The sequence below is a fragment of the Balaenoptera ricei genome, chromosome 1 (genome assembly GCF_028023285.1).
Source record: "Balaenoptera ricei isolate mBalRic1 chromosome 1, mBalRic1.hap2, whole genome shotgun sequence".
Classification (NCBI taxonomy): Eukaryota; Metazoa; Chordata; class Mammalia; order Artiodactyla; family Balaenopteridae; genus Balaenoptera; species Balaenoptera ricei.
In genome coordinates, this window is record NC_082639.1 from 141790613 (window position 1) to 141806065 (window position 15453).

Sequence of the window (15453 nt, forward strand, 5' to 3'; positions counted from 1 at the left end):
GAATCTATAAGGAAACCAGAAGAAAATAAAGATGAATTTTTGTCTTTTTTCTGGATTAGGAAGGATTTTCTAAGCATAAAAGCAATAATTTAAAAATCACAAAGAAAAAACTCAATAGATTCAACTAAATTAAAAAAAAATTAACTCATATGTCAAGAAACATCAAACAAAATTTGAAAGCAAACAAACTTAGGAGGAAAATACTTGAATCTAATATAATCTAAGCATTAATAACCTTAATATATAAATGTTTAGAAAATCTTATACATGCTCTAAAACGCTAGTAGAAAATGGTCTAAGAACACAGTTGGTTGAATAGAAATTATTGATTGCTAATAAATATGACAGAGGGAGTTCATCTTCACCAGTAATAAAAAAAAAATCCAGGGAATTCCCTTGTGGTCCAGTGGTTCAGACTCCGCACTGTCACTGCTGTGGGCCAGGGTTCAGTCCCTGGTCAGGGAACTAAGATCCCACAAGCCACGCAGTGTGGCCAAAACAAACAAAAAAATCCAACTGAAACAATGGGATACTATTTTCTCCTACTGAAAATAGCAAAGATTAGAAAAAAGATAATACTTTATTGGCAGGAATACATTGACATTTGTATACTGCTTCTGTCATTGTTAATTGGTTCAGTCATTCTTTTAAGAACTCCGGCATTATGTATCAAAAACCTTAATGTTCATACCCTTTGAATGAGTAACTACCTTTTTATGCAAACATCCCAGATACTTCTAGGAAGTACCCTAGAGAATCAGAAATTCAAAGATACATATACCAAGATCTTAGCTAGTAGCATTTTCAGTAGTGAAAATATGGAAGCAATCTAAACATCTATTGAAAGGGAAGAATTAAATAAATGTTTGTTCACAATACCATGAATTTTCACTGCCTCTTCTAAGGCCTAGTGGGAAGGAGTTGGATAAATCCTACTCATCACTTAATTGCACATTAGAATCAGTCTTTCCAAGACCTCATTTGTTTCCTTATTTTCTTCATCCCTAAACCCCTTCCTGTTTCCCTGTTGATGGACACCAGCAGTTCATGAAGATCTTTTTCCCATATCCATACCAATATTTTATATTATCCAACATACTAATTTTAGTTAATCTAATATATGTAGAGTGGTATCTCATTATTATTTTATATTCCCCCAATTATGGGCAGAGATTAGTACCTCCTTTTCACAGCACAACACCTGTTTGTTAACTTAGAGTGAAGTGGTCTTTGTATAGAAATTATTACTTTTGATGTTAATTAAATATAATCATGTTTCTATTTATTTATTTATTTATTTTTGTGGCCTCGCCACACAGCATGCGGGATCCTAGTTCCCTGACCAGCGATCTAATCTGTGCCCCTTGCAGTGGAAGCACCAAGTATTAACCACTGGACTGCCAGGGAAGTCCCTATAATGTTTCAATTTATCACCTGTGCTTTGGGGGTCTTGTATTTTAAAGCCCTTCCCTCCCTCAAAGTCTGAAAGATATTCTCTGGCCAGTCCCCCTACCCCTTTTGTTAACTGCCCCATCCAAGCTCAGGTGCCACTGGACATGGCTTCCCAGCACTAAGTGGCTGCTGTTCTTTGAAGGTCTGACAACAGTCAATGGGGAGAAAAAAATACTTCCCCACTTTTTTTCCCACCTTATACTTTTCTGCTCTGGGTTGCTATTTCTCCATTACATTAGGATTTAACCACCTCCTCTGGCCTCAGGAAGTTCTCTCATTTTTTATGTTATTTTGACATCTATTGATCTCCTTTTGTGGCTTTTCTAAAAATGAGTTTAGGACAGAGTCAGTCAGCAGCCCTGAACAATGGATTATTTATTGCACAGTCATTTTTTTTTTTAACATCTTTATTGGAGTATAATTGCTTTACAATGGTGTGTTAGTTTCTGCTTTATAACAAAATGAATCAGTTATACATATACATACGCCCCATATGCACAGTCATTTTTAAAGGCTTTTTTAATAACATGAGAAAAGGCTCATGATACAATGGTGAGTGAAAAGCAGGAGACAGAAGTGCATATAGCATAATCTCAATTGTGTATATACACACAAAGAGTGAGTATGTGTTTATATATACATGTGAAGGAAAAAATGGTCTTATGCCGAAATGGTAGTAGTTACTTCTCGGTTGTGGAATTATGGATGATTTTAATTTTCTTCCATAAATTTCTGTGTGTTCCAAATCCTGCCCCTCCAACTTTTCTTCAGCGAGTGTGTATTTTTTAGCCAGAAAATTTCCTTTTTTAAAAAAAATGATGGTGCTCAACGATAAGGTTGGACTTCTAGACCATTAGAAGTATCTTCAAATGTATCTATATTTAAGTTGTCCTATGAGTTTATCCTTTTAGATTAATCTGTATAGTTTTCTGTCAGTGTTTTATGTAAAGGTTTGAAGCCCTGTATGGGTTTAAGCCCAATTTTTTTTTAATGCTTTGTTAAATTTTAAAATTTTATTATGAAAAATTTCTAACAGACATAGAAAAAATAGTATAGTGAACCCATATACCCACTCCCTAGGTTTAACAATTGCTCACGTTTTGCTAGATTTGTCTTACATAAATTATTTACATCTTGATATTAAATTCATAAATGTATGTACGCTAAAAAATACTTACCAGCAATCAGCAATACCTTTACACACCTAACATGATTAACCATTATTTTTAAGACTACTGTTTAGGGAATTCCCCGGCAGTCCTGTGCTTAGTGGTTAAGACTCCACGCTCTCACTGCCAGGGGCCCAGTTCGATCCCTGGTTGGGGAACTAATATCCCACAAGCTGCACAACGCAGCCAAAAAAAAAAAAAAAGACTACTGTTTAAAATACATCCACAAAGATTTTTCTCTTCTGTTCAACCTTCCAAACCAGGATTCTGGGTTTCCGCCGAGCCCCCTTGGTGGTTGGCAGATTTGTTAATCTGCGGACAGAGATCAAGCCTGTTGCCACGGAGCAGCTCTTGAGCACCTTCCTAACCATAGGTAAGGAGGTTATAGAGGACGTTTAGGTAAGGGAATAGTTAATAAATTAAATGGGGCATCATTGAGCAAGCTGGCTCATGACTTTTAGGAACTGAAGAACTCAAGAGACTACAAAAGCAAATCAGGCAACTTGTTCTCAGATTACTGGGGGAAATAGATCTAAAGGTGGATGGCAGGAAATTGAAAGTTTTCCCTAATGCACGCTTTGTGTGTCTGTGAAGTAGGAAGTGAGGTCATTTACGATAGTGTAATTAGGGGATAACTTTATTTCCTTCTGCTTGATCTTAAACTAAATCTCAAACTCAAAATTTGGTCTAAATCAGTTATTGTCTGTGTATCATTGCCTTGGTGGTTTTTTTCATACTCCTGTACTTTCTTGGGAACTGTTTCCTGTCTCCTGAGAATTGAGCAAACCTTAAGGCAACTCGATAAGAGGGTCAGAAATTCCCTTGTAGGGTTGCCCTTGGGCCTGGAAGATCACCACTGCCTCCTCCTACTCTGCAAAGGTTAGCCTATGTAACTCTTTGTGTGTGGAACTGACTGCCATCCCTCTGGCCTCTGTTCTCCATTGTCACACTCTGAGGTAAGGGGTCTGGGCTAGAATTCTCACTCCTGTTCTCCTTGCAGACATAGTGAGAATGGGAGGAATTCAGAGGTGCTGTGGTCTCTTGTCTGAGCCTCTTCAGGGTGCCATTTTCAATGACACAGTACTCTGCGTTGATATGACTGTTGAAATAGACATTGCAAGATGAACTTCAACTTGCTTTGCCAGAGCGAATGGATTTACATTTATAATGAGGTGAAACTGAATATTTAAAGCACTTTTGACAGATTCACCATTCAGAATTTAAACTTATCAGGCTAGGGCTCTGCTGTTCTTACAAATAACCAAAAGCATACAGTGTCACTGATTTGTTTCATATATTTTCTAATCACTTCTGCTTGTCCAATTTTATGCTTAGGCAAACATGCATTCCTGATGGATGAGAAGAATAGGCCCGCTATCTAGAGACTCATAGAAGGTTAACTCTCATATATTGTGCAAGGTGCGGGGGAAGGGAGAGGCCAGAAAAAGGTTTGTAGAGGAGGTTATTAACACTTGGGCTGAGTATTGAAGAATCCGTAGACGCTACCCAGGCAGCAAAGAGGGAAGGGCATTGGGCAAAATAACAGGAAGTATAATGGAAATGAGGGCACAAAGACCTGAAAGTACAAAGGACTGGTACATTTAGAGAAAAGCTTCTGGATACACTCTACAGCATAGGGCAGTGTCTTAGTTTGGCTGCTATAACAAGATATCATGGACTGTGTGGCTTAAACAATGGGGATTTATTTTTCACAGTTCTGGATACTGGAAGTCCAAGATCAGGGTGCCACCATGGTTGGGTTCTGGTGAAAGCCCTCTTTGTGATTCACAGGCAGCAGTCTTCTTCCTGTATCCTCACATTGCAGAGAAAGAATGAAAGAGGAATCATCTCTGTCATGTCTCTTCTTATAAACGCACTAATCCCATCATGAGGACTCCTCCCCAAAATCCCACCTCCAAATACCACCATATGGGGGCTTCACCGTGTGAATTCTAGGGAGTCATGAACATTCAGTCCATAGCAGGCAGGTAGAGGGATTGGCTGGAGATAGGTTTTAAATAATGAGCTGACCTTAGCACAATTTTTAAAATGTATTACTAGATAACTTGGTATAATGATAACTAAATTTTGTATAGCCCTTGCAACTTGACAAAGCACTTTCACACAGTTACCTTATTTAATCCTCTTGACAAAAGAGTGCAATAAGTAGGGGAGATTTATCCACATTTCAGACCTGAGAAAGAGGTTTAAAAGAGTTAAATGACTTTCCCAAAGTCACAAAGCTACTAACTGTTAGCCAGGATTCAAACCCAGATTTTGAGACTAAAATATTTGATCTGCTTATATTCTTCTACATTCATTCATTTATTTATTGAACAAAATTTTGTTTCACTCTGTGTGGCAGGCTCTGAACTAGGTGTTGAATATACAAAAATGAATGACACCTTCCTGCCTTCAAGGAGCTTTATCTAGTGGGGGAGCCAGACATATACAGAGGGCCTGTGGGAATGTGAAGGGGAAGAGGAGGGGGTCTAGAAGTTAGGGCTGGAGTGATAGTTTCAACCAAGTCTTAGAGGGAGAATAGCAATCCTGCAGGAAGATACAGTGGGAAAGAACACCCTAGGTTTGGAAAAGGACTCTTTAACCTTTTTTTGTGCAAGTGACTCCTTTGGCAGTCTAGAGAAGTTTCTGGATCCTTTCTCAAAATAATGTTTTTAAATACATAAATTAAAATACATAGACTTATAAACAAAACTAATAATATTGAAGTATATATTTTTTAACCTAAAATTACAAAAAGCTAATTTGTGATAGAGTAACATGTGCTTCGTTATTTACACATTAAATAACAAGATTTAGAGTGATCTAGTAACTACCATAATTTCGGACCATAAATATAAATGATACTTTGCAGTATCTGCAACAATGCTAATATATGAAAATTTTATTGATTTCTTCTGTTGAGAAAGTTACAGGTAACGCTAATACTATGGTTTGCTGCCTACCATCATAACTGAAGGAAATGCTAAGTTTCAGGTAGAAGTTAGTGAAAATAAAAATGTAATTTTGTTTCCAACCAGTTCACAGGCTCCCTGAGTTAACCCTGTTCTAGGTGGAGGACAGAGCAGAGACAACAGTGACAAGAAGTGAGAGAAGAGCATGGCAAGCTCAGGAGACTGTGTAGTTGAGCTGAAGTAAAGATTTTCTCCTTAGGCACTGGGAGGCCATGGAAAAGAGTTTGAATGTGGAAAGATCAGATTTGAGTTTTAGAAAACTAATTGTAGCAGCGTTGTGGAGGATGAATTGGGAAGGGCAAGCTGAGATGAGAGCCCTTGGGGGCTGTTGTTGTAAATGCACATGCAGTGAGTCCAAACTAAAACCTGGACATCTAGGGGATACTCAAGAATTGGAATGGAAGGAATTTGGTGAACATTTGGGCTGAGTGAGACAATTGAGAGAGAGGAAAAAGTTAAAAATGACTCCTAAATTTCTGGATTGGATGACTAAGTGTATAATGAAGCTGTTAGCTATCTTAGGAATATATAGAAAGGAGCAGACTTAGGGAGATGGAGCAGAGGAAGATAATGAATTTAATTTTGGATATTTTGTTTCCTTGTGTAAAATAATAAATAGATATATTGGTTTCTGTCCCCAGTTCCTGACACACAGCTCCTAAAACCCTTGTAAATTCCTAAGTGATAGGAACACTAGGAGCATATCTTATTCTATTGAGGTGATTCTGGGTTGGTTCCTGGATGCCTCCTGGATGGAAGCTGTTCACCAGAAAGACCAAGCCATAATTAGAAGCTTGGAATTTTCAGCCCCGTACCCTTGCCCCTTCTCCAGAGAGGGGAGAGGAGCTGGAAATAACTGATCATGGCTGGAGTTACTAATTGATCTTGCCTACGTAAGGAAGCCTCTATAAAAATTCCGATAGTACGGGGTTCGAGGAACTTTACTGGTTGGTGAACCAAAAGTTTCCACGTGCCACCATGCCAGGCCCCAAACTCCGCAAAGACAGAAGCTTCTTTGTTCAGGACCTTGACCTATGTATCTCTTCATCGGCTCTTGGTTGATGTCCTTTGTAATAAACCAGTAATCTAGGGAGTAAACTGGTTTCCCGAGACCTGTGAGCCGCCCTAGCAAATTTTTTTTTTATTGAGGTATAATTGTACAACATTATGTTAGTTTCAGATGTACAGCATAATGATTCAGTGTTTGTACATATTGTGAAATGATCACCACAATAAGTCTAGTTAACAAACATCACCATATATAGGTACAGAATTTTTTTTTTTCTCGTGAGGAGAACTTTTGAGATTTGTTCACTTAGCAACTTTCAAATATGCAGTACAGTATTATTTACCATAGTCACCATCCTGATGACTTATTTTATAACTGGACGTTTGTACCTTTTGACTCCCTTCACCCATTTCTCCCACCCCCCGACCCCCCAGCCTCTGGCAACCACCCATCTGTTCTCAGTATCTGTGAGCTTGGGTTTGTTTTGTTTCGTTTTGTTTTAGATTCTGTAAGTGAGATCATACAGTAGTTCTCTTTCTCTGACTTATTTCACTTAGTGTAATGCCCTCAAGGGCCATCAGTGTTGTTGCAAATGGCAAGATTTTATTCTTTTTTATGGCTGAGTAATATTCCATTGTATATATACCACATTTTTTTTTCGTTATCCATTCATACATTGATGAGTACTTAGGTTGTTTCCATACCTTGGATATTGTAAATAGTACTGCAGTGAATATGGGGGTGCAGATATCTTTTTGATTTAGTGTTTTTGTTTTCTTCAGATAAATACCTAGAAGTAGAATTGCTGGATCATATGGCAGTTCTATTTTTAATTTTTTGAGGAACCTCCATACTGTTTTCCACAGTGGCTGCACCAATTTACGTTCCCACCAGTGATGCACAAGGGTTCCCTTTTCTCCGCAGCCTTACCAACACTGGTTATTTCTTGTCTCTGATGATAGCCATTCTAACAGGTATGAGGTGATGTCTCATTGTGGTTTGATTTACATTTCCCTTGTGATTAGTGATGTTGAGCACCTTTTCATGTATCTGTTGGCCACTTGTATGTCTTCTTTGGAAAAATGTCTATTCAGGTCTTCTGCTCATTTTTTAATAGGATTATTTTTTTGCTATTGAGTTGTATGAGTTCTTTATATATTTTGGATACTAACTGCTTATCAGATATACGATTTGTAAATATTTTCTCCCATTCAGTAGGTTGTCTTGTTTTGTTGATGGTTTCCTTTGCTGTGCAGAAGCTTTTTGGTTTGATGTAGTCCCACTTGTTTATTTTTGCTTTTGTTGCCTTTGCTTTTGGTGTTAAATCCAAAAAATAATTGCCAAGACCAATGTCAAGGAACTCACCGCATATGTTTTCTTCTAGGAGTTTTATGGTGTCAGGTCTTAAGTTCAAGTCTTTAATCCATTTTGAGTTAATTTTTGTATATGTTATAAAATAGTTGTCCAGTTTCATTCTTTTGCATGTGACTGCCCAGTTTTCCCAACACCATTTATTGAAGAGACTGTCCTCTCCCTGTTGTATATTCTTTACCCTAGCAAATTAATCAAACCCAAACAGGGGCTCATAGGAACCTCTAATTTATAGCCAGCTGGTCAGAAGCACAGGTGACAACCTGTACTTGCAATTGGCATCTGAAGTGGAGGGCAGTCCTATGGGACTGAGCCCTTAACCTGTGGAGTCTGATGCTATCTCCGGGTAGATAGTGTCAGAATTAAGTTAAATTTTAGGACACCCAGCTGGTGTCCAACAATTGCTTGGTGGTGGGGGAAAACCCACACACAGTGAAACTGGGTGCAGAATCTCATCTTGACAGGAACATCCAGGAGTAAATGTTGACTAGTTATTTCAGAGCTAAAATCTGTAGCTTAGGCAAGAAGTGTGGGCTGGAGCTATAGATTTTATTATCATATGTGGTAGTTCATCCAAGGACAGCATGGAGATCGAGGTCATCAGAAAACCAGTTTTAAAAGTTTGGCGCATCCAGGAAATAGTGAAAGATTCAGAGCCTCAGGTTCATGGCTATAAAACCGGAATATTGAGGTCTGGAAAGGTAGATTGGAACCAGATTATTCATAATTAATAGTTGGCATTGATTGGTCTCTGACAATGTGTCAGGCACTGTGCTGAGCATTACTGGGGATTGTCTCTTTCACTCTTCACAACCCAAGGGCGGAAGAACTGTTATATTATCTCCGTTTTACAGAGGGAGCTTAGATAGGTGAAATTACATGCCCAACATCTTGCAGTCTAATGACTATTTAGAGTCTATATTTTGATCCCACAAACCTGACCTTAGATTGCACTTTTAGCCAGTACACCTGACTCCATTCGGTTATAAAGGGTCTTATTTACCAAACTCAGAAGTTTGGATTTTGTCACATAGGCAACAGGTTTCCTACACCAAGCAATGTTTTGTTTTGTTTTGTTTTTTTATGTTTTTTGAATCAGTAATACATTCCCACAACTCACAATTTTTAAAAAATACCGAAAGGACTACAGTGAAAAGCTTTCCTCTCATCCGACCATTCCTTCTCCCTCCTCCTAGTGGTAATCTCTATTAGTAATTTCTTTATGTCCTTTTTGTATGAAATATGAATATATATTTTTATTTAACTCTACTATTTTATACAACATATGTCATACTGTACATACTACTGCATCTTATTCTTTTATGTAATACATCTTGGAAATCTTTCTATTATCTCATGTAAAGAGTTTCTTCTTTTTTTTTTTTATTTTAACCAGCTACAGCATGCTCCATTGCATGGATCTACCATAATTCATTTAACCAGGCCCTTGTTGGACATAAAAGTTCCAGTATTTTGTTTTTACAACCACTGTTGCCCAAAATTACCCTGTACATATTTTATTTCATACATGATCAAATATATCCAGAAGTGGAAGTGCTGAGTCAAAGGGCACATACATTTTTACATAGATGTTTAATCAGTTTACATTCTCAGCAGTGATGTATGAGAATGCCTCTTCCCCCCTAGCCTCAACAGCAACGTATTATCAAACTTCGGGTTTTGTTTGTTTCACATGTAGCATCTTTTTATTTGTTTAAGAGCCATTTGTAGTTTGTCTTTGCATATCCTTTGCTCATTTTTTTAAAATAAATTTATGTATTTATTTATTTATTTTTGGCTGCGTTCGGTCTTTATTGCTACGAGCGGGCTTTCTCTAGCTGCAGCGAACGGGGACCACTCTTTGTTGGGGTGCGCAGGCTTCTCATTGTGGCAGCTTCTCTTGTTGTGGAGCACGGGCTCTAGAGCACCAGCTCTAGAGTAGTTGTGGCGCATGGGCTTAGTTGCTCCATGGGATGTGGGATCTTCCCGGACCAGGGCTCGAACCCATGTCCCCTGCATTGGCAGGTGGATTCTTAACCACCGCACCACCCGGGAAGTCCCCTTTGCTCATTTTTAGCTTTGTCATTGGTCCTGTCGATTTACAGGAGCTCATACATAAGAAGGATAATAGCCCTTTGTGATATGAGATATAAATATTTTCCCCAACTCTTTAATTTCTTTTGACTTTGCTTATAGTTTTTTGTTTTGTTTTGTTTTGTTTTTGGGGGGGTTTTTTTGCCTTACAGAAACTTTTTGTTTTTAATGTAATCAGTCCATCTTTTCTGATAGATTTTCTGATTTTGAATCATAGTTAGCCTTGCTCACTCCAACATAATGGAGGAATTCTGCTTTTTTTCTTTTCTTTTAGTACCTTTATAGTTTTATTTTTTGCATTTAAGTTTTTGATATTGTTGGAATTTATTCTGGTATATGTAATGAAGTATGGCTCCACTGTTGTTGGGTTTTTTTTCCCAGATGGCTATCATTTGTCCCAATAGCATTTGTTAAAGAGTCTCTTGTTTTTCCCTGTAGTAAATTTTCTTTATTTAGTTTCTTTATTTAGCTTTAGTTTCTGGACTTTTTGTTCTGCTCCATTGGACATTAAATCTGTTTATGAGCTGGTCTATAATGTTGTTGTTGTTGTTTAATATTTATTTTATTTATTTATTTTGGCTGCTCTGGGTCTTCGTTGCGGCACTCAGGATCTTTCTGGCGGCATGCGGACTCTCAGTTGCGGCATGCAGACTCTTAGTTGCAGCATGCATGTGGGATCTGGTTCCCCGACCAGGGATTGAACCCGCGGCCCCTGCATTGGGAGTGCGGAGTCTTACCTACCGGACCACCGGGGAAGTCTCCTATAATGTTTTAATTATTGAGGCATTATACTATGTTTTGATATCTGATAGGTCTAGTCCCCTCTCTTTGCAGTTATTTTAACAATTTTCTAGCAGTTCTTATTTATTTTTTCTTATGACCTTTAAAATTGTCATACCTAGTTACCCTCTAAAAGATCCGTTGGTATTTCTGATGGATCAAGTTAAACTTACAAGTTTATATTTTTATAATTAAAAAATAAATGTGGTATATCTTCCAATTAGTGTTCAAATCTTCTTTACCTAGAAAAGTTTGTAAAGTAATGGAGAGTGATAGAATCAGCTTTGTGGGTGGGTATATAGTGGATTAGTTTCTATTTAGTGTGTACTATGCCAGAGGTTGGAAATACTAAAAAGTTTGAGTGCTGTTTGTCTCTTCAAGGACACATATACATGAGAACATAAACTATCATTAAAGGAGTATGTGAGGTTTTCTGGGTGTAGGGAATTAGCTCATTTGATGGCTATTATTTCGTAGAGGTGGAGGGCAAAGAAAGCATTACTTACCTTAACTTTTTATTTTGAAATAATTTTAGATATACATGAAAGTTGCAGAAACGATCCAGAATCCTCCAGATTCCTCAATTGTTAACACTTCTGAATCATTTGAGAACAGGTTGCAGACATGAATATCCATTACAGCATTATATGCTCCCTTAAGACTTCAGTGAGTATATCCCAACTACCACAACACTCTCCTACACAACAACATTCAACCATCAAAATCAAGAGGTGAACATTGATCCAATATCACTGTCTAATCCATAGATCCTATTCAGATTTTGCCACTTGTCCATGTAATGGCCTATGTACATCCAGGATTCAATCTAGGATATTGTATTCAGTTGCATTCACTTGTCATGTCTTTTTAGCATCCATCAGGCTGAAACAATTCCTCACTCGTCTTGTTTTTCAAGACCTTGACATTTTTGAAGAGTGCAGGCCAGTTACTTTCTAGAATATTTCTTAGTTTACGTTTGTCTGATGTTTCTTCATGATTTAAAAACTTTGGTGGAAATGCTAGCAAAGTGCTATTGTTCACTTCTCAGTGCATCATATCCGGAGGCACGTGATGTTGGTCCCATTGCTGGTGATGTTAACTCATCACTTGATTAAGATGGTGAGTGTCTGCAAGGTTTCTCCAGTATTTTATACTTACTAATAAGTAATTACTGAGTACTTTGTAGGGAGAAACTCAAAACTATATAAATATTCTATCCTCATCAAACTTTTGTCCACCAGTTTTAGAATTCATTGATAATTCTTACCCGAATCAGTTACTACTGTGATAGTTGCCAAATGGTGATTTGCTAATTCTGTCATTTCTTCTAGACTTACTGGTTGCCATTCTTTTGATGAGTAGAACTCCCGGCCCTGCCCCACTTTTGTTTACTTATTTATTTATTTATATCACTATGAACACGTAGACTCTTAATTTACTCAGTTACAATTTGTTACTGTTATTATTTGATGCTCAAACTATCCCAGATTTGGCCAGTGGGAGCCCCTACAAACTGTCTCTTGTGTCATTTGGAATGTCCCCGTCATTCTCTGAGTGCCTCCTTACAGCTGGCATAGCAATATGACCCAGGCTCATCTTGTACTTTCCCTGCTCCTGCTCTAGGGGTCATCTGTTTCTCCAAGGAGCCCTGGTTCCTTTTAATACAGTATTAAAATGACATTTAGAAACTGATATGTGAGTGTGTTCATTACTACCTGAGTGTTATTGTTTCCAGGTTTTCTAGAGGGGCAAAATATGTATATATATACATGTGTATGTATATATATGCATACATATACACACACAAACATTTGTACTTTCTTTTATATCTGTGTTTTAAAACCATCAATTCAAACCAGTATCTCCAATTCTAATTCAACACTGCAGGATTTACTCTGGCCTTCTCTCTTTTTATATGTTAAACTCCCTTCTCCATCTATGAGAAACCTGGTTCCCATTATCCTCAGTCTGTTTACTCATTTGCTCTAGACCCCACTCCCCACTCCGTATGTAACCAAAGTCCTGGTCCATGGCTTGGCCTTGTACATGCCCTCTCTCCCTCCCCTGGGCATTCTGGCCAAAATGTCAGTCCTGCTGAAGAAGAAGAGGACATTACTTAAAGTGAGTTCAGAAAGATACTTGTGACAGTAGTTGACTTCTGGGAGAGATTGGGTAGAAGGGACAGAGAGGGAAAGGGGGACTTAACTTTTTCGTATATATCCTTTTGTACCTTTTGAATTTTTTTACACCATGTGCTTTTATTTCCTATACAGAAAATAAATAAAGATTTAAAAATAAGCTCAGGATCTTTGTTTTCACACAGAGCTGCTCTCTTCTGCATTGTTTGGGGAGAATTTGGAGTCATCCTTTTTCTGTAAGTGTATTTGGTTCCATTCTCTCCTTTAGGAAATAATACTTGTTTCTATGGGAAATGTTATTATTGCCGAGAAACAGAGCCAGCCTGTGCTGATGGAGACACGATGGAGGGGTCTGTCACGCTTTGGCTTCCAGATGTGTGGCCTCTACAGAAACACCGACACCCATGGGGCAGGACTTACCGAGAGGGCAAATTAGCCAGGTAAATGCTCCTGTGAGCCACTACTTCATTCTCTCCTGCGCCTGGTCAGGTGCCAACCCTGTGTAGGAGCCAGGGTTCTGTCCAAGACTAAAAAGGACTATGGGGGGTTCAGGGGGAAACCTGCTAGTCAGGGACTCTCTCTTCTCTGTGTTTTAAACATTGTTATGTGTGGTGCTGGCACTCAGTAAACAACCCTGGTGTTGCTGCTTCCCTCCAGGTGGGAGTATGATGAGAGCTACTGTGACGCTGTGAAGAAAACATCCCCTTATGACTCCGGCCCTCGCCTCTTGGACATCATTGATACAGCTGTCTTTGATTACCTGATTGGCAATGCTGACCGCCATCACTACGAGAGTTTTCAAGACGATGAAGGCGCTAGTATGCTCATCCTTCTCGATAATGCCAAAAGGTAGGACCAGCAGGACTCTCCTTGTCAGTTAGGGGTCCTGTGTAGACAAGAAGAATGCTTTCTAGGGTACCCTGGAAAACCTCCAGAGCAGGCTCAACAGAAGGCATCCTTCTTGTTTCCACTCGGAGTCTTTGCCATTGGCACCCATCCTTCCAACTTGTTCAGACTTTGTACTCCTTTCACCTTCAGGGATCTGAGGACTTTAAAAAAGTGGAAAACTCACTTTTTTCAAAGAGTCAAAGAGTATGATTCTCTTCACAGACAACTGGAAATCAGGTCTTCTATTTATTGCTACTTACATCATTCTTTCTTGACTAGGATGTTTAGAATCTTGAGAAATACATAGTTAACGGAACATGAAATTTAGTTGTTGTTAAATTATTCTATCCAAAGGTTCATACAGTTTAAAAAATTAGTTTATTTGATAGGATGTTTTTGCTATTTTTATGGCAGTTTAGGCCCAGATTTTTTCTATTATGAGTAGGAGAGCAGTTAGTTGCTTAGTGATTGTATATAAAGACAAGTTACTTTTATCTTGAATAAGACAATTTTATTAATTTTGAATAAATGGAATGTCCTCATTTAGGTCTGAGCTATTTGAAGAGCACATTGTATTTTCAGTTTGCACTCTGCATTCTCCATGGTACCCAGTTAAGTGCCACACTTTTAGTTACACATAATAAATGTTTGCTAAAGAGAATACTTCCTTGGAGCTGGAATTGTCCAGGCTCTGAGTCACTATTGGGTTTTTTTTGGTTGTTTTTTTGTATTTTTGAATTTTATTTTATTTATTTTTTATACAGCAGGTTCTTATTAGTTATCCATTTTATACACATCAGTGTATATATGTCAGTACCAATCTCCCAATTCATCGCACCATCACCACCACCCCCGCCACTTTCCCCCCTTGATGTCCATACGTTTGTTCTCTACATCTGTGTCTCTATTTCTGCCCTGCAAACCAGTTCCTCTGTACCATTCTTCTAGGTTCCACATATATGTGTTAATATACGATATTTGTTTTTTTCTTCCTGACTTACTTCATTCTGTATGACAGTCTCTAGATCCATCCACATTCCTTTTTATGGCTGAGTAATATTCCATTGTATATATGTACCACATCTTCTTTCGAATGGATAAAGAAGATGAGTCACTATTAATGTTGGTTGCTGAGAATAAGCTGAGGCATGGATACTCGGTGAAGAATGCTTGGACAGCATTTGCTAAGGAGGCCATCACCTCATACTGAGCACCAGGTGCCTCATACTCCATGAAAGGGGGTGGCAGCTACAGAGAGTGAGAGGCCTGCAAACATTGCCTCTCCCATTCCCAGCAAAGCAGGTAGTGGCCAGTGCTATGTATTTCATTTTCATTTATACTGTATTTTCAGTTCCTGAATATCTTTATCGCTACTTGTAAAAATGATCGTGTGCTGTGGAAATACACGTTGAAGTAATTGCCTTTGCCTTTTATTATTTGAGGGCCTGCACTGTGCTGAGGGCTACCAGACCCTCCAGCTATTAAGGTGAGCATCCAGGAAAAGAGTGGAAGGTTGACAGTTTTTCCAGAATCAGTTCTCCTTTTCTAACTCGGAATTACTAAGAGCATTTTTACAT

General features: G+C 38.3%; 1 protein-coding gene across 2 annotated transcripts in view; it reads left to right on the forward strand.

The window, feature by feature from the left end:
* Positions 1-15453, forward strand: part of FAM20B (FAM20B glycosaminoglycan xylosylkinase) — a 48331-nt gene that overhangs the window by 18614 nt on the left and 14264 nt on the right. For both annotated transcript variants that reach the window (XM_059937265.1, XM_059937275.1), the window contains exons 4-6: positions 2885-2994; positions 13257-13428; positions 13646-13837. In XM_059937265.1, coding sequence (XP_059793248.1) covers positions 2885-2994; positions 13257-13428; positions 13646-13837 — 474 coding nt within the window. The remainder of the gene's footprint in view (positions 1-2884; positions 2995-13256; positions 13429-13645; positions 13838-15453) is intronic.